Source organism: Bufo gargarizans, chromosome 2 (genome assembly GCF_014858855.1).
Source record: "Bufo gargarizans isolate SCDJY-AF-19 chromosome 2, ASM1485885v1, whole genome shotgun sequence".
In the NCBI taxonomy this organism is placed as follows: domain Eukaryota; kingdom Metazoa; phylum Chordata; class Amphibia; order Anura; family Bufonidae; genus Bufo; species Bufo gargarizans.
The window spans coordinates 105,544,295-105,566,617 of NC_058081.1; the positions used below are offsets into that span (position 1 = coordinate 105,544,295).

The following is a 22,323-nucleotide window of genomic DNA, read 5'->3' on the forward strand; positions in this document are numbered from 1 at the left end:
TAGCAGACGGATCTTTGCCAGATCCCGTTATAGTCGATGGGGTCTGCGGGCATTACGGTAACATCCGGCTATGCTGGATCCAGAGTACTCCGACAGGCTCTTCTCTGCCAGAACAGTCTGCCGGAGAGCACGCTGCAAATGTGAAAGTGGCTTTATGTGGGCAAAAAAAAAATTCTTGTTCATCGACAGTATATTTCCCTTTGTAATGGGGAATGTGCTGCCAGAAAACAAGGAAAATGTACAACGAGCGATCGCACTAACAACTGTTCATCCCCATACAGAGGGGGTGACTGCTGCAATAAAATGTAGCATAAAACGTGGGCAATGATCAGAAATGAACTTTCTGCACCCATAAATGCGAATTGGGAGAGAAGCTGCCCCAGAGCCCTGTAACAAGCGTTTGTAATCATTTACAACATGTACTATATGGTTAATCTATATACTCTTGTATGCTCACCTTCACATCATAACCAATACCATGGGCTTTACACATCTGGAAGAAGACATTGTAATAGACAAGCGAAAGGTTTGTGTGAACCAAGCGTGTGCTGAGAACGGCAACTCGGTCTAAAATCATAGTCTGAAAAAAAACACAGAGAATTTCCCATGAGAGAGATGACTTTTTATTAAATCTCAGTTGCAGGACATTTATTCTGCTGACATCACAAGACATTATTTGCATCTAGGAGGAAACATCTACTCTTGAAGTAATTGCACAAATCTGTACTGTACCATGGAAAGAGGTCTTCATTTCAGTCTAATAATCCACAGGAGAAAAAGTTATATCTTGAAGCCTCACATTGGGGACATACCAGTTATGTACCTGCGTCTGTCTTCAGTAAACACAAGTGGTCCCTGTCCATGTATCACAAAGGACATTGAATGATGGGCTACATAAAAATGGTGCAGCCTGTTCTCTTCCCGTCTCCCACAGGACCACTGTGTGTACACTGCTCTTTATGGCTTTCTCTGATCAATAACTTTTATAGGCTCTAATCCAGAACCTTTGTGAGGAATCAAAGAGCACCGTATCGATGGCTCAGTTTTACAGCTGACCTGGTCCATTGTGTTCCCTGTGTTTACACTGCCTTCCTCGTCTAGCGGAAAAGAAACGGTTGTATTTATTAGTGTTTGTGACTCCCATCAAGACCTCTAAAATAGCCAAAATGATGATGCTTTAAAGTGGACTTGTGGCCTACACAAAATGAGGGCAATATATCACTGTAAGGAAAAACTGCAAGTATAACACACTCCCTTTCATCTTAAAGGGGTTGTCCAACTATTTTCATATACCCTTTGAGGGAATTCTCATGAAGCCAACTCCTGCCCGTTAGGACATATGGACACCATAGAGGTAGCAAAAATATACAAGGGAGACAGCACTCCTTCCTTATGTCTTTTATTCTGCAACTCACTTTGCAGCGCTGGCTCAGGGCTTGTTCTGTTCTGCCTTTTATTCTCTATCATAGAAGTAAATCCCCCACTTGGGACCCCACTATACGGGCCAGGATGAACAGCTGTTCTTTAGGAGCATCTCCTATTTTAGCAGACTCAAGCCCACTATGTAATACATGGTTGGCCATTCATTTGAATAGTCACCATGTAATACTCCTACATCTATGTAATATTACATGTACTAGATGCCTGGCTAACCACAAGTCCCCTCTGCAAAATCAGCTGCCCTTTTAGTATGAGTGGGACCCAGGTGGGTTCTCTTGGTGGAAAGCAGTTATAAGGAGCTTCTCACGTTCTGGAGGACCTTCCTCTCCTGCATTACACAGACAATCCATTAATGGGAATGAAGTATGAAGAGAAAAAGAGTCCCAGGACCATCGCTTTCCATGATCGAAGGCATTTCGGGGAGACAACCCCTTCTTTAGATAAGGACATACAGGTCCTTCTAAAAAAATTAGCATATTTTCTGTAATGTACTGATAAACATTAGACTTTCATATATTTTAGATTCATTACACACCAACTGAAGTAGTTCAAGCCTTTTATTGTTTTAATATTGATGATTTTGGCATACAGCTCATGAAAACCCAAAATTCCTATCTAAAGAAATTAGCATATCATGAAAAGGTTCTCTAAACGAGCTATTAACCTAATCATCTGAATCAACTAATTAACTCTAAACACCTGCAAAAGATTCCTGAGGCTTTTAAAAACTCCCAGCCTGGTTCATTACTCAAAACCGCAATCATGGGTAAGACTGCCGACCTGACTCTGTCCAGAAGGCCATCATTGACACCCTCAAGCAAGAGGGTAAGACACAGAAAGACATTTCTGAACGAATAGGCTGTTCCCAGAGTGCTGTATCAAGGCACCTCAGTGGGAAGTCTGTGGGAAGGAAAAAGTGTGGCAGAAAACGCTGCACAACGAGAAGAGGTGACCGGACCCTGAGGAAGATTGTGGAGAAGGACCGATTCCAGACCTTGGGGGACCTGCGGAAACAGTGGACTGAGTCTGGAGTAGAAACATCCAGAGCCACCGTGTACAGGCGTGTGCAGGAAATGGGCTACAGATGCCGCATTCCCCAGGTCAAGCCACTTTTGAACCAGAAACAGCGGCAGAAGCGCCTGACCTGGGCTACAGAGAAGCAGCACTGGACTGTTGCTCAGTGGTCCAAAGTACTTTTTTCAGATGAAAGCAAATTTTGCATGTCATTCGGAAATCAAGGTGCCAGAGTCTGGAGGAAGACTGGGGAGAGGGAAATGCCAAAATGCCTGAAGTCCAGTGTCAAGTCCCCACAGTCAGTGATGGTCTGGGGTGCCATGTCAGCTGCTGGTGTTGGTCCACTGTGTTTTATCAAGGGCAGGGTCAATGCAGCTAGCTATCAGGAGATTTTGGAGCACTTCATGCTTCCATCTGCTGAAAAGCTTTATGGAGATGAAGATGTCATTTTTCAGCACGACCTGGCACCTGCTCACAGTGCCAAAACCACTGGTAAATGGTTTACTGACCATGGTATTACTGTGCTCAATTGGCCTGCCAACTCTCCTGACCTGAACCCCATAGAGAATCTGTGGGATATTGGGAAGAGAAAGTTGATAGACGCAAGACCCAACACTCTGGATGAGCTTAAGGCCGCTATCGAAGCATCCTGGGCCTCCATAACACCTCAGCAGTGCCACAGGCTGATTGCCCCCATGCCACGCCGCATTGAAGCAGTCATTTCTGCAAAAGGATTCCCGACCAAGTATTGAGTGCATAACTGAACATAATTATTTGAAGGTTGACTTTTTTTGTATTAAAAACACTTTTCTTTTATTGGTCGGATGAAATATGCTAATTTTTTGAGATAGGAAATTTGGATTTTCATGAGCTGTATGCCAAAATCATCAATATTAAAACAATAAAAGGCTTGAACTACTTCAGTTGTGTGTAATGAATCTAAAATATATGAAAGTCTAATGTTTATCAGTACATTACAGAAAATAATAAACTTTATCACAATATGCTATTTTTTTTTTAGAAGGACCTGTATATCACCATACAATAAATCAGCTTTAAATACACAGGACTGTAATATTTTGGGCACCAACCACGCCCCAAAGGAACAAAGTTAGTGCAAAACTCATATTGTATTGACATGCATACATTTAGCATAAATCCATAATAAATATGTTTTGGCAGTTTTAAGAGCATTATAGCACTGTAACTCTGCTGACAAATCATGTACAGTAAAATAATGAAAGTTTGGTCAAGGCTACATTCACACATCTGCATTTTGCGGACCGCACATGGCTGGGGCTATGTAGAAAATGCCTAGTCTTGTCCTCAATTGCGGATAAGAATAGGACATGCTCTATATTTTTGCGGGGCCGTGGAACGGAACAACGGATATGGACAGCACATGTTTTGCGCCACCATTGAAATGAATGAGTCCGCACCCGTTCCGTAAAATTGCGTAACGGATGCGGACCCATTCATACGGTCGTGTGAACGTACCCTGTTTTGGCAACAGGGACGCTATTGCCAACACTCGCAGACCTTGGCTAAGAAAAAACTGTAACAATGGCTACACATCGCATCAGCGATGTGCAGGATGAAGACAACAGAGGGGATCGAGAACAGGCACTCAGTGTGAGTGGTAGCTGGAATGACAACCCCTAACTGCGAATGCGCCAGGTCACAATGGTGAGAGAAAACACTAAGTGACCCAGCGCCTGCACATTGAGATTTGATCAGGCAGTTCAGTGTGAGTGCTGACAGAGACACTAGAGCTGGGCTGCCATGGAGGTCGAGGATCCAGCGCCTGCGTAGTAAAGCTTGAATGGAAGCAGAAGAAGTGGAGGAGAAAAATTAAGGGGTACAAAATGCAAAGGGAAGGCAAAGGTAGAAGGGGAGGCCTGAGGGATACCAAGCAGTGATGGAGGATGGAGAATAGGGAAGTAGTGGGGAAGAAGATGGGAGGATCGAGAGAGGATGTATACGGATTTAGATGAGAAGAATGAGTAGTGATGAACTGATAAAAACAGGACTCATGTAAGATAGAAAGCTGTGTGCACCTAAGATCAATGGTACAGGAATAAACAAATATAGGAATGGATAAAAATGGTATATTGATAATAAATGTATATATACAGCTACAAGAAAAAGTATGTCATAAAATGTGATCTGATCTTCATCTAAGTCACAACAATAGACAATCACAGTCTGCTTAAACTAATAACACACAAAGAATTAAATGTTACCATGTTTTTATTGAACACACCATGTAAACATTCACAGTGCAGGTGGAAAAAGTATGTGAACCCCTAGACTAATGACATCTCCAAGAGCTAATTGGAGTGAGGTGTCAGCCAACTGGAGTCCAATCAATGAGATGAGATTGGAGGTGTTGGTTACAGCTGCCCTGCCCTATAAAAAACACACACCAGTTCTGGGTTTGCTTTTCACAAGAAGTATTGCCTGATGTGAATGATGCCTCGCACAAAAAAGCTCTCAGAAAACCTACGATTAAGAATTGTTGACTTGCATAAAGCTGGAAAGGGTTATAAAAGTATCTCCAAAAGCCTTGCTGTTCATCAGTCCACGGTAAGACAAATTGTCTATAAATGGAGAAAGTTCAGCCCTGCTGCTACTCTCCCTAGGAGTGGCCGTCCTGTAAAGATGACTGCAAGAGCACAGCGCAGACTGCTCAATGAGGTGAAGAAGAATCCTAGAGTGTCAGCTAAAGACTTACAAAAGTCTCTGGCATATGCAAACATCCCTGTTAGCGAATCTACGATACGTAAAACACTAAACAAGAATGGATTTATTTCATGGGAGGATACCACAGAAGAAGCCACTGCTGTCCAAAAAAACCATTGCTGCACGTTTATAGTTTGCACAAGAGCAGCTGGATGTTCCACAGCAGTACTGGCAAAATATTATGTGGACAGATGAAACCAAAGTTGAGTTGTTTGGAAGAAACACAGAAAAAAAAGCACCACACGGATATGCCACTGACTAGCTAGTCATACAAGCAGATATTAAAAGCTGAGACTTTTGCCAATATATTCCCGTCAGGAACACATCGGAGCCCATCATGCACCACATCACGGTCTCTCAGCATGGCAACGGTCCTACCACTACGCTGACTATGGTGTGAACACGGTCTGAAGGTGATGAAATCCAGCTCACAGCTAAGCTTCCACATAACCACATAGCAGGACAACTAATGCAATGTGAATAAAGCAAGACTGTAAGCCACACCCATATCCGTTTTGTGCATTTTTTTCAGTGATTTACAGTACAGACCAAAAGTTTGGACACATCTTCTCATTCAAAGAGTTTTCTTTATTTTTTTGACTATGAAAATTGTAGATTCACACTGAAGGCATCAAAACTATGAATTAACACATGTGGAATTATATACATAACAAAAAAGTGTGAAACAACTGAAAATATGTCATATTCTAGGTTCTTCAAAGTAGCCACCTTTTGCTTTGATTACTGCTTTGCACACTCTTGGCATTCTCTTGATGAGCTTCAAGAGGTAGTCACCTGAAATGGTCTTCCAACAGTCTTGAAGGAGTTCCCAGAGATGCTTAGCACTTGTTGGCCCTTTTGCCTTCACTCTGCGGTCCAGCTCACCCCAAACCATCTCGATTGGGTTCAGGTCCGGTGACTCTGGAGGCCAGGTCATCTGGCGCAGCACCCCATCACGCTTCTTCATGGTCAAATAGCCCTTACACAGCCTGGAGGTGTGTTTGGGGTCATTGTCCTGTTGAAAAATAAATGATGGTCCAACTAAACGCAAACCAGATGGTGCAAGATGCTGTGGTAGCCATGCTGGTTCACTACGTCTTCAATTTTGAATAAATCCCCAACAGTGTCACCAGCAAAGCACCCCCACACCATCACACCTCCTCCTCCATGCTTCACGGTGGGAACCAGGCATGTAGAGTCCATCCGTTCACCTTTTCTGCGTCGCACAATGACACGGTGGTTGGAACCAAAGATCTCAAATTTGGACTCATCAGACCAAATTACAGATTTCCACTGGTCTAATGTCCATTCCTTGTGTTCTTTAGCCCAAACAAGTCTCTTCTGCTTGTTGCCTGTCCTTAGCAGTGGTTTCCTAGCAGATATTCTACCATGAAGGCCTGATTCACACAGTCTCCTCTTAAAGCGGTTGTCCGGGATTGGGGACCTGGGTCTACATGTACAATGGTCCCCTAAATATTACATTCATGCCTGTCCTTCCCTTACCAGACATTTCTGATGGCCCTTTTTTACTTCTCAAATTTTCAGCCGGAAGTGCAGTTTCTTTACAGTCAGTGACGTACCGGGTCCCTTTCTGCATAGCAAAGCCTCTCCTTCCGCTTCACAAGGAGCCCGGTGACGTCACAGTCAGCCTCTAATTATTCCAAGCGCATGGAGGGGCAGTAACTATGCGGCAACAGAAGCGCGAAGCCACGCCCATCGCATCGTTAAACCACGCCCCCGCCGAGCAGGGCGCATTCTTAGTAAGGAAGGAGGCGTTTAGCTGCGATGGGACCCAGAAAGCATTGAGGCAGGAAGTTACCGGACACATAAACAGAAAGGTAAACAATCAGTGGGGGACTGTAGGAGCCCTGCTGAAGTGTAAAAATACATAAAAACATCTGGGGGGACCTTCAAACTGCTATTAATAGTGATTTAACTGGTTTAAAAAAAAAAATCTTGATCCCGGACAACCCCTTTAATAGTTGTTCTAGAGATGTGTCTGCTGCTAGAACTCTGTGTGGCATTGACCTGGTCTCTAATCTGAGCTGCTGTTAACCTGCTATTTCTGAGGCTAGTTACTCGGATGAACTTATCCTCCGCAGCAGAGGTGACTCTTGGTCTTCCTTTCCTGGGGCAGTCCGCATGTGAGCCAGTTTCTTTGTAGCGCTTGATGGTTTTTGTGACTGCACTTGGGGACACTTTCAAAGTTTTCCCAATTTTTCGGACTGACTGACCTTCATTTCTTAAAGTAATGATGGCCACTCATTTTTCTTTACTTAGCTGCTTTTTTCTTGCCATAATACAAAATCGAACAGTCTATTCAGTAGGACTATCAGCTGTGTATCCACCTGACTTCTCCACAACGCAACTGATGGTCCCAACCCCATTTATAAGGCAAGAAACCCCACTTATTAAACCTGACAGGGCACACCTGTGAAGGGAAAACCATTTCAGGTGACGACTACCTCTTGAACCTCATCAAGAGAATGCCAAGAGTGTGCAAAGCAGTAATCAAAGCAAAAGGTGGCTACTTTGAAGAACCTAGAATATGACATATTTTCAGTTGTTTCACACTTTTTTGTTATGTATATAATTCCACATGTGTTAATTCATAGTTTTGATGCCTTCAGTGTGAATCTACAATTTTCATAGTCGTGAAAATAAAGAAAACTCTTAGAATGAGAAGTTGTGTCCAAACTTTTGGTCTGTACTGTATATAATTATAGTTTCATCCGCACAATGCTCTGTTTTGTGTAGGATGCTTTTGTGGTGCATGTGGACCGCGCCGGCATCCTCCATTGTACGCATTTTTTGCTGGGAATGGTCGTTTGCTGCGGTCCACATGCGGTGGGACTGCTCCCCCAATGAGAAACACGCTACAGTGTTTGGGGTTTGAGCAGTTCCCTCATATTTGCCACTATATTTCTGTGATTTTGTTTTATATGTATTGAATGTGCCTTTACCTGGCATTTAAACATTCTTTTGCACCTGGTTACCTCCATCACACGGTCGGATATGGGTGTGGCTCACAGTCTTGCTTTATTCACATTGCATTAGTTGTCCTGCTATGCGGTTGTGTGGAAGCTTGGCTGTGAGCTGGATTTCATCACCTTCAGACCGTGTTCACACCATAGTTAGCGTAGTGGTAGGAACCTTGCCATGCTGAGAGACCGTGATGTGGTGCATGATGGGCTCCGATGTGTTCCTGACAGAAATATATTGGCAAAAGTCTCAGCATTTAATATCTGCTTGTATGACTAGCTAGTATAGTCAGTGGCATATCAGTGTGGTGCTTTTTTTTCTGTGATTTATATAAGTATATATTTTCATCCGCACAATGCTTCGTTTTTGTGTAGGATGCCTTTGTGGTGCATGTGGACCGCGCCGGCATCCTCCTTTGTACGCATTTTTTGCTGGGGATGGTCGTTTGCTGCGGTCCACATGCGGTGGGACTGCTCCCCCAATGAGAAACACGCTACAGTGTTTGGGGTTTAAGCAGTTCCCCCATATTTGCCACTATATTTCTGTGATTTTGTTTGGAAGAAACACACAACACTATGTGTGGAGAAAAAGAGGCACAGCACACCAACATCAAAACCTCATCCCAACTGTGAAGTATGGTGGTGGGGGCATCATGGTTTGGGGCTGCTTTGCTGCGTCAGGGCCTGGACTGATTGCTATCATTGAAGGAAAAATGAATTCCCAAGTTTATCAAGACATTTTGCAGGAGAACTTAAGGCCATCTGTCCACCAGCTGAAGCTCAACAGAAGATGGGTGTTGCAACAGGACAACGACCCAAAGCATAGAAGTAAATCTACAAAAGACTGGTTTAAACAGAAGAAAATACGCCTTCTGGAGTGGCCCAGTCAGCGTCCTGACCTCAACCCGATTGAGATGCTGTGGCATAACCTCAAGAAAGCGATTCACACCAGACATCCCAAGAATATTGCTGAACTGAAACAGTTCTGTAAAGAGGAATGGTCAAGAATTACTCCTGACCGTTGTGCACGTCTGATCTGCAACTACAGGAAACGTTTGGTTGAAGTTATTGCTGCCAAAGGAGCTTCAACCAGTTATTAAATCCAAGGGTTCACATACTTTTTCCACCTGCACTGTGAATGTTTACATGGTGTGTTCAATAAAAGCATGGTAACATTTAATTTTTTGTGTGTTATTAGTTTAAGCAGACTGTGATTGTCTATTGTTGTGACTTAGATGAAGATCAGATCACATTTTATGACCAATTTGTGCAGAAATCCATATCATTCCAAAGGGTTCACATACTTTTTCTTGCAACTGTAGGTACTGTATATCGAAGTATAAAGAAGTAGATAAACCTGATACAATAAATGTAAAACCATTATCTCATAAAATACATAGAGAGAGAAGCAATCATAAATGTGCCCAGAGGGGACATCGAATTCAATTTAAAAATTCAGAACATTTTCCTTCTTTTCAATTTCTCACAACAATCAATGCAAAGCAGTGGGATTTGTTCAATTGGAGTCATGGAAAATCCTGAGGAGTTCTTTGCCTGACAGGTAGCTGCATGCCCGTAAATGCTATGTTTCTGATGAACAATATTTGATCTGTGTTTATTTATGCATTCCTGAAGGTTCCGGGTGGTTCAGCCAACGTATTGGAGGCCACAAGGGCACTCCAAGAGCTATGTGACATAGGTGGATGAACAGTTCAGATAAGAGGTAATAAACAATTCCTATGCTGTAGTATATTTTGAATTACCTCTTTTTCTTTCAGATAGTCATGCAGCACTTACACCAACTCATACGGCGCTGGAAGCTTCTCCATTCTGGATGGCACCTATGTTGGTGTAAGTCTGCTTGGTGCTGGGATACTCTTGAAAGTAGGCACTCACCTATACAGTATCTCACAAAAGGGAGTACACTCCTCACATTTTTGTAAATATTTTTTTCTATCTTTTCATGGGACAACACTGAAGATCTGATACTTTGATACAATGTACAGTAGTCCGTGTACAGCTTGTATAACAGTGTATATTTGGTGTGCCCTCAAAATAACTCCACACACAGCCATTAATGTCTAAACCGCTAGCAACAAAAGTGAGTACACCCCTAAGTAAAAAAACTGCCAAATTGTGCCCAAATGTGAATATTTTGTGTGGCTGGCATTATTTTCCAGCACTGCTTTAACTCTCTTGGGCATGGAGTTCACTAGAGCCTCACAGGTTGTCACTGGAATCCTCTTCCTCTCCTCCATGACAACATCACGGAGCTGGTGGATGGTAGAGACCTTGCACTCCTCCACCTTCTGTTTGAGAATGTCCTACAGATGCTCAATAGGGTTTAGGTCTGGAGACATGCTTGGCCAGTCCAGCACCTTTACCCTCAGTTTCTTTAGCAAGGCAGTGGTCGTCTTGGAGGTTATCATGTTGGAATACTCCCCCGTTGCCTAGTTTCCGAAGGGAGGGAATCATGCTCTGCCTCAGTATGTCACAGTACATGATGGCATTCATGGTTCCCTCAATGAACTGTAGCTCCCCGCAGCCGGCAGCACTCATGCAGCCCCAAACCATGACACTCCCGCCACCATGCTTGACTATAGACAAAACACACTTGTCTTTGTACTCCTCACCCAGTTGCCGTCACATACGCTTGACACCATCTGAACCAGATAGTTTATCTTGGTCTCATCAGACCACAGGACGTGGTTCCAGTAATTCATGTCCTTAGTCCGCTTGTCTTCAGCAAACTGTTTGCTGGCTTTCTTGTGCATCATCTTTAGAAGAGGCTTCCTTCTGGGACGACAGCCATGCAGACCATTGATGAGGTGTGCAGTGTATGGTCTGAGCACTGACAGGCTGACCCCCCCCCGTAACCTCTGCAGCAATGCTGGCAGCACTCATACGTCTATTTGGAAAAGACAACCTCTGGATATGACGCGGAGCACGTGCACGCAACTTCTTTGTTCGGCCATGGCGAGGCCTGTTCTGAGTGGAACCCGTCTTGTTAAACCGCTTTCCTTTTTCAGATCCTCAGAGAGTTCTTTGCCATGAGGTGCCATGTTGAACTTCCAGTGACCAGTATGAGAGAATGTGAGAACAATAACACCACATTTAACCCACCTGCTCCCTATTCACACCTGAGACCTTGTAACACTAAGGAGTCACATGACACTGGGGAGGGAAAATGGCTAATTGGGCACAATTTGGTCATTTTCACTTAGGGGTGTACTCACATTTGTTGCTAGAGGTTTACACATTAATGGCTGTGTGATTTTGAGGGCACACCAAATATACACTGTTATACAAGCTGTACACGGACTACTGTACATTGTATCACAGTGTCAGATCTTCAGTGTTGTCCCAGGGAAAGATATACCGTATTTTTCGCCGTATAAGACGCACCGGCCTATAAGACGCACCTAGGTTTTTGAGGAGGAAAATAAGAAAAAAAATATTTTGAACCAAAAGGTGCACTTTTGGTGGGTTTTGAACTAATTGTGGTCTGTGGGATCTGTGGGTGACACTTATGGGGGATCTGTGGGTGACACTTATGGGGGATCTGTGGGTGACTGTTATGGGGGATCTGTGGGTGACACTTATGGGGGATCTGTGGGTGACACTTATGGGGGATCTGTGGGTGACACTTATGGGGGATCTGTGGGTGACACTTATAGGGGATCTGTGGGTGACACTTATGGGGGATCTGTGGGTGACACTTATGGGGGATCTGTGGGTGACACTTATGGGGGATCTGTGGGTGACACTTATGGGGGATCTGTGGGTGACACTTATGGGGGATCTGTGGGTGACACTTATGGGGGATCTGTGGGTGACTGTTATGGGGGATCTGTGGGTGACACTTATGGGGGATCTGTGGGTGACACTTATGGGGGATCTGTGGGTGACACTTATGGGGGATCTGTGGGTGACACTTATGGGGGATCTGTGGGTGACACTTATGGGGGATCTGTGGGTGACACTTATGGGGGATCCTCTCTGGATGGCACTGTTATGAGGATGAGGATCTGTGAATGACAGTTATGGGGGGGATCTGTGGATGACACATATATAGCATCTTATGCTGTCATCCACAGATCCCCTCCATAAGTGTCCCTGTAGTGAATGACCCTCAATACAGGGGGTGGGGGTCGCATCTGCTTTAATAATGACAGCGGGGCCCGTGCAGTGACTATTCTACTACACGGGCCCCGCTTACTGTATAATCATATGTCTCTAATAGTTAATTGTTGTATGCATGTAATCGCATAATGAGCGCTAATGAGCGCTGTGTATTACCGTACTTAAAACTAGCAGCGCTCGCCGTTCGGAGCAGAGAGGAGGCAGGCCGGGAGGACGGGCGCTTGCAACGTGAGTCATACGTCACGCGCCTGCGCCGCCTGCTTCATTCATAAGTGGGCGGTGCAGGCGCGTGACGTATGACTCACGCTGCAAGTGCCCGTCCTCCTGGCCTGCCTCCTGCCTCCTCTCTGCTCCGAACGGCGAGCGCTGCTAGTTTTAAGTACGGTAATACACAGCGCTCATTAGCGCTCATTATGCGATTACATGCATACAACAATTAACTATTAGAGAGATATGATTATACAGTGAGCGGGGCCCGTGTAGTAGAATAGTCACTGCACGGGCCCCGCTGTCATTATTAATGCAGATGCCGCCCCCAGCCCCTCCTCCCTCACAGCTGATACACCCGCCGCGCGGCATCGCGGCGGGTGTATCATTGAAAACTGGGCAAAATCAGCTACATTCGCCGTATAAGACGCACTGCTATTTTCCCCCCACTTTTGGGGGGAAAAAAGTGCGTCTTATACGGCGAAAAATACGGTAATAACATATTTACAGAAATGTGAGGGGTGGACTTACTTGTGAGTACTGTATGTAATTCTGTGTTTCTTGGAAAGAGATCTCCCTAAATTATCGAAAATTATTGGGCAGCCTGAAGGATTTGTCAAGTTCTAGTGGATCTTTAGTAGTAGATTGGCATATGAGGACTCTCCACTTTTAGGAATTGCGCATCACTTCCAAAATATATAGGGCCTGATCCTGAATGACCACCCCTCCTCCCTTATTGGCATTTTGGATGATGATCTTGCGGTTGGTGGTTAAAGAATTAATAGCTTTCATCTCCTCCCAAACTAAATTTGGCTCATCTTTGTAGATTTCTTGACCGACCTGAATTCTATAGCTACTAGGGAATAGCATGTTTCTAAATGGTTACCTCGGCTCTTTATAAGGGAAAAGGATGATTTAGGCTACTTTCACACTGCCGTTTCTGGGTCCGCCTGTGAGATCCGTTTCAAGGGTCTCACAAGCGGCCCAAAATGGATCAGTTTAGCCCTAATGCATTCTGAATGGATAAGGATCTGCTCAGAATGCATCAGTCTGGCTCCGTTCCGCTCTGGAGGCGGACACCAAAACACTGCTTGCAGCGTTTTGGTGTCCGCCTGGCGATGCATAGCCAAACGGATCCGTCCTGACTTACAATGTAAGTCAATGGGGAGGGATCCGTTTACATTGACACAATATGGTGCAATTGTAAACGGATCCGTCCCCCATTGACTTTCAATGTAAGTCAGGACGGATCCGTTTGACTTACACTTAGACTTTTTTTGACAGAATAATGCAGACAGATCCGTTCTGAACGGACACCAGCGTTTGCATTATAGGTGCGGATTCGGCTGTGCAGATACCAGACGGATCCGCACCTAAACGCAGGTGTGAAAGTAGCCTTAGGCCTCTTTCACACTACAGTTTTTTGCGTTCCGTATACGGTCCGTTTTTTGCGTTCCGTATACGGAACCATTCATTTCAATGGTTCCGCAAAAAAACGGAATGTGTTCCGTATGCATTCCGTTTCCGTATTTCCGTTTTTCCGTTCCGTTGAAAAGATAGAACATGTCCTATATTTGGCCGCAAATCACAGTCCGTGGCTCCATTCAAGTCAATGGGTCCGCAAAAAAAACGGAACACATACGGAAATGCATCCGTATGTCTTCCGTTTCCGTTCCGTTTTTTGCGGAACCATCTATTGAAAATGTTATGCCCAGCCCAATTTTTAATATGAAATTACTGTATACTGTATTTGCCATACGGAAAAACGGAACGGAACAACGGAACGGAAACGGAACCACAACGGAAGCAAAAAACGGAACAACGGATCCGTGAAAAACGGAACGCAAAACACTGAATTCAACATACTGTAGTGTGAAAGAGGCCTAAGGTTTAAGATAGGAGTAACAGATTTTGGGGGGAGGTCTGTTGTTTCCAGCACAGTGCTCCCAGTATAACTGCTAGTGGATACTTCGGTAATGGCTGGAGTCTTTGCAGGTACCGAATTTAGAAGGAAATATCTAGATAATGTCAACTTCCTGATGAAACAAATCAAATTCGTTGACATTTTTGACTGGACAGAATAGGCCTTTTTGACATATACTGGTTGCTGGTTTGGTGAGGACCTACTTGGAGAGCTGCCTACATCCAGTTTCTCTTAGGACTTGGTGGTATATTTTTCCTTGCCCCTCTGCATCCCCTGTTTCTCTTCCTCTTTTGTTGCTGAGGAGACTGAATTAGCCTGCTATAATTGGTGCTATAGTTGCGACCATCACGTCATATATTTTTTTTTACTTTTTGTTTCAGATAGTCATGCAGCACTTACACCAACTCATACGGCGATTGAAGCTTCTCCATTCTGGATGGCACCTATGTTGGTGCCAGTCTTATTCCTGAGTCTGCTTGGTGGTGGGATACTCTTGAAAGTAGGCACTTGCCTATACAGTATCTAACAAAAGTGAGTTGGTGCTATAGTTGCGACCATCATGTCATAGTCTGGAAAAGTAAAAAAAAAAAACGATCTCGTTCTTTGCTCAAAATTTTAGTAATTGTCCGTCTCTCTAGTTTAGAGAATTCGGGGTGATTTTCTTTTATTTTCATGCTGAAAGAACTTCCCAAACTGAAAGATTTCCATATAATGGATGTCATTCTTTTGTTCATTAGAGGCATTTATGAGAATGAACACTATGTAATTCCTAAATTCTCCTGTGGTAGCGCTGCAGATAAACTGAACACTTACTTTGCACTTTCTCAGCAGGTTACTGCTGGTTACTTGAGGAACCAGCTTATTGTCGAGGAACAAATATTGGAGTTATTTGCAGTTACATCAGAATTTCCAGGTTTTCCAGCTCCCACAAAGATAAGTATATAATTAATAAGTAAGTATATGTTCATTTTTTTGTTGTGATGTAGTTGTTCCTTCTATAGGGACATCAAATAGTGTGTACCTGCTGATGTATATTGATTTTTCAATGCCAACATAAGGAAGTTGTAACATGATCACTAGACACCGTTACCACGTGACATCTACTGTATAATGGTCTAATCCTGCAAGACACCACATTAATGAATATATTCCCTAAAATCATCCTAAAAGCTCCCATCTCCAGTCCTGGTCCCGTATTAGATGTAGACATCCACAATTACTATACACATCTGCTTTACATTTCTCTGAAAGTGATTGCAGATAAAACCTTGCAACTGTCATTATATTTTAAATGATAGATTGTATGCTCTGCTGGTATACAGACTGATTGTAATGTATATACCGGCACATAATATCTGTAGAACTTTAATTAAGGCGAGCACACCTACAGGATTTGGGCTCCAATTTGTATAATGCAATATTCAAAAATAGTAATATTCATACTGACATATTTTTGGGATATAATAAAAGATATGCCCATTGGATGGAGACAATCTCAGTACATTGCTGCGGGGTATGTTAGTGCTATACAAGGAAAAAGGAAAATAATACAATACAATAAAATAAAAATAAATAATTCATGCTGTGTAGAATGGTTTTACAAATCAAGCGGTCATATCGATTTCGATTCATTTTGTGGTGCGTAAAGGGAAGTGAAAAATATTGGTCAGAATGGCTGTTTTTATAGTCAGACTCATGCTCCAGTAAAGCCCCTTCCATGGATTTAAAGGGGATAGAAAAACATAGGGGGAGATTTAGTAAAACTGGTGTAAAGGAAAACTGGCTTAGTTGCTCATAGCAACCGATCAGATTCCAACTTTCATTTTTCATGAAAGGTGGAACCTGATTGGTTCCAGTGGGGAACTAAACCAGTTTTCCATTACACCATATTGAATAAATCTCCGCCATAATGATTAGAAACAGCGCAGGTTATGTCTAGTACTGCAATACCACCCATAACCTGTAGACAGGTGCGGCACTGTTTCAAGAAAGAAAACCGCCTAACTATCCCTAATATGAACACGATCTGAACCAAGTCAATGCGCAGATCATACTGGTTTTATTCTCGGGCGGGATCAGTCCTTACATTACGTGATTAGTCCATGTATTCCGTGCAGTATTCTGACCGTTCCATCATGTAACGTGTACGCAGCGAGCGAGTGCCTGCCTAGCACAACCTTACAGATCATTTGGTACATTTGATCCCACCGACTATAATGAAATGCCAGCATGAACCTTGACAGCAGCACTTGGAAAACTCTGGCGCCATAAATCTCGGAGTGCAAGCTAATCATGTTTATAATATTTGCAGAATTAATATCACCCATGGCTGGAGTCATTAACGTGCAGAGGGGGGACTATAGGAGGTGCATTTCCGAAGCTGTTCGCTTGCAGTGGGGGAGCAGAATCTAGAGGAGCGTTTGATAGAATAATCCATGTCTCTGTTTAACAAGCGTGAAGCAGGATGGGGCCGCGGTGATGGAACGCCATTGTTTAAGGGTTGGCATTGCTCTTGCTGGGTCTTCGCAGCCCATACACTGGCATAATGAAGAGTCTTGTAAATTATTAATGCTGTGCTTATTTAGCCTCATCTATCTTGCAAATAATGAGTGATTGGTCTTCTACATAATTACAGGAGCGGCAGCGCTGAGAAAATGTATTCTTTTATTGAAGGGGGTTCATAAACAGGGAAAAGTGGGGGCTTGAAAGGTAGCAGCGTGGTGAGTCACACTAGACTGCGTCTTACTGAAAGGGGAGAAGGGGAGATAAACTTCAGTAAATGAGAGAACAGCAGGAACGGTACAGGGAAAACATGAAATGCATGAGAATAGAACTCCGGTAATCATCTGCAAATGGCAGGAATGAATCTCGAGCTGCCCACACATCCAGCGATCCTGGGAGCGCATGATCAAAACCATAAAGAACTCTGTCGCTTAAGATATTCTTCACACAAAGCAAGGCCTAGAACCGCTCCAGAGCCCACATGAACGACCCCTGACCGTTCTGACCACGGGTGAGGCTATGTTCTGATCGCCTTTAATCCTTTTAGCCCCCGAAGATTTTCCGTTTTCATTTTTTTTTTTACTTCCTGCCTTTTCAGATCCATAAGTTTTTATTTATTTTTCCATTCAAACAGCTGCTTGTTTATTTGCAGGACAAGCTGTACTTTCTAATGGCACCAGTTAACATTGCATACAATTTAGTGGGAAGCTGGAAAAAAAACAAAATGCCAAATGGGGTAGAATTGGAGAAAAAAAACAACACAATTCCACCATAGTTTTTTATGGGTTCTTTTTAATTTTTTTTATGGCATTCCCTGTGTGGTAAAACTGACCTATGCCCTTCATTCTACGGGTCAGTAGGATTTCAACAATACCACATTCTTATAGTTTTTCTTGTGTTTAATACTGAAAAAAAATGTAAACTGAAAAAATGAGTTCTTTTCTTTTCATTGCCATGTTCTGACCCCAAAACTGTTTTCTAGTTAAGTCTTTGGAGCTGTGTGGGGGCTAATTTTTTTTTTTGTGGAGCAGTATTTCGTTTTTATTGATACTCATTTTGGAGTATGTATGACTTTTTGATAACTTTTTATTCAATTTTTGGAGGTGAAGCGACAAATAAATGGCGAATCGGACACTTAGATTTTTTTCCCCCATAACCACATTCACCGTACAGGATAAATATGTTTATATTTGAATAGCTTGGGACATGGCAATGCCTATGATGTTTATGTTTTATTGTTTATTTATTTTTATTGTAATTAAGGGGAAAAAGGGTGATTTGAATTTTTATATTTCTTCAATTTTGAAAATATATATATTTTTTATTTTTTATTTATCGTAGGTGACTATAAGACAATTATTAGATTGCTTCTCCCTTACATTGCAATGAATTGCCGATTTGCTTTGTTCCTATTGAGCCCTGCACTTGGAGGCCTCCATAGGAACTACAGCTGCAAAAGCATGGATTTCTTCAGACAGACCCATGCTATAGCAGAGAACAGCTCCCCCAGTCGCCACACGGGGGAGCTGTTCAGGACCCGGGAGTGCATCGCTCCGAGGTTTTCTGCTCTCAAATGCTGTGGTCACATTTGACCGCAGCCTCTAAGGGGTTTTGCAGACATTAGGTATCTGATGTTTAAAAGTGCAGAAACTTACAGGCTATGGAACCCTCTGTGCTCGTGAGTGGGTTCCATCTTTAAGGACCTGACTTCCACTGTACAAGTATGGCAGCGGCCAGGAAGGGGTAAATCATTTCTGTTGCTCTGCTCCATTATAGCAGCAGAACAGTGAACATAATGGAAGGTCGATTTCTGTCACATGATGAAAACAAATGATGGAAACAAACGGTGCCCGGTGGACTGTACTGACTATAATTTGGACCATTTGGTTTCCATCAGAGGGCCTGGCATGTTAGTGGATAAAATAGTACAGTATGGTGTACTTTTTTGACCATCTTTTTTGATGGAATCTTCTACAGAGACCCCTAAAGTTTATGATTAACTCCATTTACACAACGACACAACCTACATACGGTAAAATGTAAATCAACTCTGTAACTATATTACCGGTAAATCACTCATCCTGTACCAATCCCATAGACCAGAGCTGCATTCATAAATATCCCAAATACAAAAATGGGGCACATCTATGTTCACACATGCTGAATATGCTGTGGATTTTCATTTGTGGATTTGTGTGCGGAAAACCCGTAGCATATTGTAGTGCCTGCAAAGTGGATGAGAATTTACCTAAATCTGATCTACATCATGCAGAAAACAATCTGCTACACAATGCACACCTAAGGCTAGTTTCACACTAGCGTTTCTATTTTACGGTATTGAGATCCATCATAGGGTCTTAATACTTGAGAAAAACGCTTCTGTTTTGTCCCCATTCATTGTCAATGGGGACAAAACGTAACTGAACAGAACAGAGTGCTCCAAAAAGCATTCCATTCCATGCTGCGGTTTTCTTTCCGTCATGGGATGCGGAGCAAGGTGGATCCGTCATGACACACAATGCAAGTCAATGGAGACGTTTAACTCTGATACAATAGAAAACTGATCCGTCCCCCACTGACTTTCAATGGAGTTCATGACTGATCCGTCTTGGGTATGTTAAAGATAATACAACCGGATCCGTTCATAACGGATGGAGACGGTAGTATTATCAGTAACGGAAGCGTTTTTACTGAAGTAGCCTTACTTGCATGACCTGAAGTGCAGATTTTAAAGTGGTTTTCCAGCAGTAGAATATTGATGACCTATCATTAGGTTAGGTAATCAATATCTGATCGATGGGGCTCTAAAACCTGCCACTGTCACCGAACAGCTGTTGCTGGAGCTGCAGCCTCCTCACAGCATAGCAAGCACAGCGCCGTACATTGTATAGTGGCTGTGCTTGGTAATGCAGCCCGTGCTCATTCACATGAACGGGACTGAACTGCAGATAGGCCATGGGACCGGTGAAACCACTGGCAGCACTCATCGACACATCATGGCCTCTTCAAACTGCTAATCGGCAACGGCTTCCAAGAGTCGGAACACTACCAATCAGATATTGATTACTTATATCCAGGTCATACCTATTTTACTCCCAGAAAACCCCTTTAAATTCACAGGATGTCAATTTATGCTGCGGATTTCACCCTTTGCAATGCACAGTTTTACACTATGAATTATACAACAAAGTCTGCACCAGGTGAAATTCTGGCAGATACTCTGTGCATATTCTGCTGCATAAAATATTAATAATAATCTTTATTTATATAGCGCCAACATGTTCCACAGCGGAGCCATCTCCTGTGGATGTATCCTAAAATACTATCTTTGGTTCTTCCCAAATACACAAATGGGGCACATTTATCATTGATTTTATGCAACAATAGCCATGGTGCACACTATACGCGTAGCATAATTTGCTATTTTTCACTTCTCTAGCCACTTTTCAAAAGTGGCACGAAAAGTGGACAGGGCTTGGTAGGAGGGGATGTGGCTTCCCACCAGAAACTGACGTAAATATCTGGTGCACTAATGGCTGTCCAATGCACCTAATTTATTAAGAGGCTTGTGCCTCTTAATAAATTAGGTGCATCTTGAGCCAACGGACTTCATAGTAAGATTTTAATAATGCCAGTCTAAGTATATCTGCCCCCAAATCTCCTATACAACAGTTTCAATGGTGGTTTGTATATAATGCAGTATAAAAAAGTGGTACCAGAGGGGTTTGCACAGTCAGAGTCACAGCCCCTTCATTGTTGGAGGACTCCACTGATGTGATCTCTCGTCATATTTAGATAGATTTCCCATTTAGAAAAGTATACTTTGCTAAACATATTCTAATAGAGGCAAAAGTCATCTACATTTGACAGGTTCTTTGCTCTAATTGCTAGTTATCAGAAGGAAAGCGAGTCAGGAGACTAGGTTTTACCTCTGCTGGTTGAGCTTTGTGTCTGGATCGCCCCACTTTCTTTGGCGGAGCGGGCACAGTCAGGCGGCAGTTTCTACAATCTAGTGTCCCTTTGGTGAGGTAGAGCAGGAGCTGGGTCATTGCTAGTTGATCGCTGTAACACAAGTCTAAGTCCGTTGCCCATATCTAAATCAATAATGAATATATATTAGATGACTAGCACACAACTGATTTCTTCACTCAATAAGCAGAATACAATCCTATCAACTCCATGAAAGTCAAACCTGCATTAAAAGGGGCTATCTGATCTGGACAACCTGTTTCATATGCTGGTGACTTTCAGCCAAGCTCACTAGAAGACCACAATATCAGTTGTCTATAAACCACAACTTGTAGGGTATGTCTACATGTGGTGTAAACGGAATTTGCATGCATCAAACCGCATTGTACAGCAGCATCAAAGTACATGTCAATTTATGTTTCAGGTTTAACCCGCGGCCGTCAACCTTTGTAGTTCAAAGGTGAAAGCAGCAGTGTTTTACAGTGGATTCTAAGATACAGGAAAAAAATAGGCTTAACAAGGGCTAAGTGAATAAACAGTTTACTGAACAGTGATAAAAGACATATACAGAACAACAAAAAAACAATCATTTAATCTGCAATCAATGGGGAACCTCCTCGTCGGCCGGATCCCAGCCCCTGCATGGCCGATACCCAGTGGTGGATACAAAGAGAGTTTAGTCAAAGACATCTTCCATCTTCCAGAGGATAGGTCATCAGTAAAAAAAATCTCGGAAAAAGCCCTTTTATAGTTTTCTCAGAAACACAACCAGGATTCCCTAAAGTGGGGAAAATTGGCTTCTACCTCACACTTTTTTTTTGCCTTCCTCTGGATCAACTTGCAGGATAACAGGCCGAACTGGATGGAGAAATGTCTTTTTTCGGCCTTATGTACTATGTCACTATGTAGGATAGCTTCACAAGAGTGAAATTGATTGCAGAAATGTCTGTGGTTGACAATCAGGTCTATTTGCTGAATCGCCCCTATTCATACGGATGAGACATTCAAAGACATTTCTGCTGCATGAGAATTTAGCCCTAGAGGGACCCTGACTGATCAGAAGGTCCCCAGCAGGGGGGAAGATGAAAATCATTTCTATACCGCTATATTGTTATCTGTATTGAGTCCTTTGATGGAGTACTAATTCTAGGACATTAACGTGAAATTTGCATGTGCATAATTCAGGGGAAATCAGGATTTTGCATTTGCATACTTGGTATATTGTGTGTAATGACTTCTGCAAGGTCACAGTTAGGAGGTCCGCCACTTAGCTTACTTCTTGTCTGCGACATTCCGCACATCTGTCCTGATCAGTACTTGATGTCGGGTCAGATTTAGGGTCTCCCTCTCTGTGCTACCTGCCAGCAAGAAAACGACTCTTGGCGCACTGAGCTGAGTCAG

At 43.1% G+C, this 22,323-nt stretch overlaps 1 protein-coding gene across 1 annotated transcript in view; it reads right to left on the bottom strand.

Annotated features, from left to right (window-relative positions):
• The window catches only part of IQCH (IQ motif containing H), a 119,814-nt gene that overhangs the window by 8,831 nt on the left and 88,660 nt on the right, over window positions 1-22,323 (bottom strand). The window contains exons 17-18 of the mRNA XM_044279371.1: window positions 20,883-21,047; window positions 458-580 (exon numbers count right to left, since the gene is read on the bottom strand). Of these exons, the coding sequence (XP_044135306.1) occupies window positions 458-580; window positions 20,883-21,047 (288 nt within the window). The remainder of the gene's footprint in view (window positions 1-457; window positions 581-20,882; window positions 21,048-22,323) is intronic.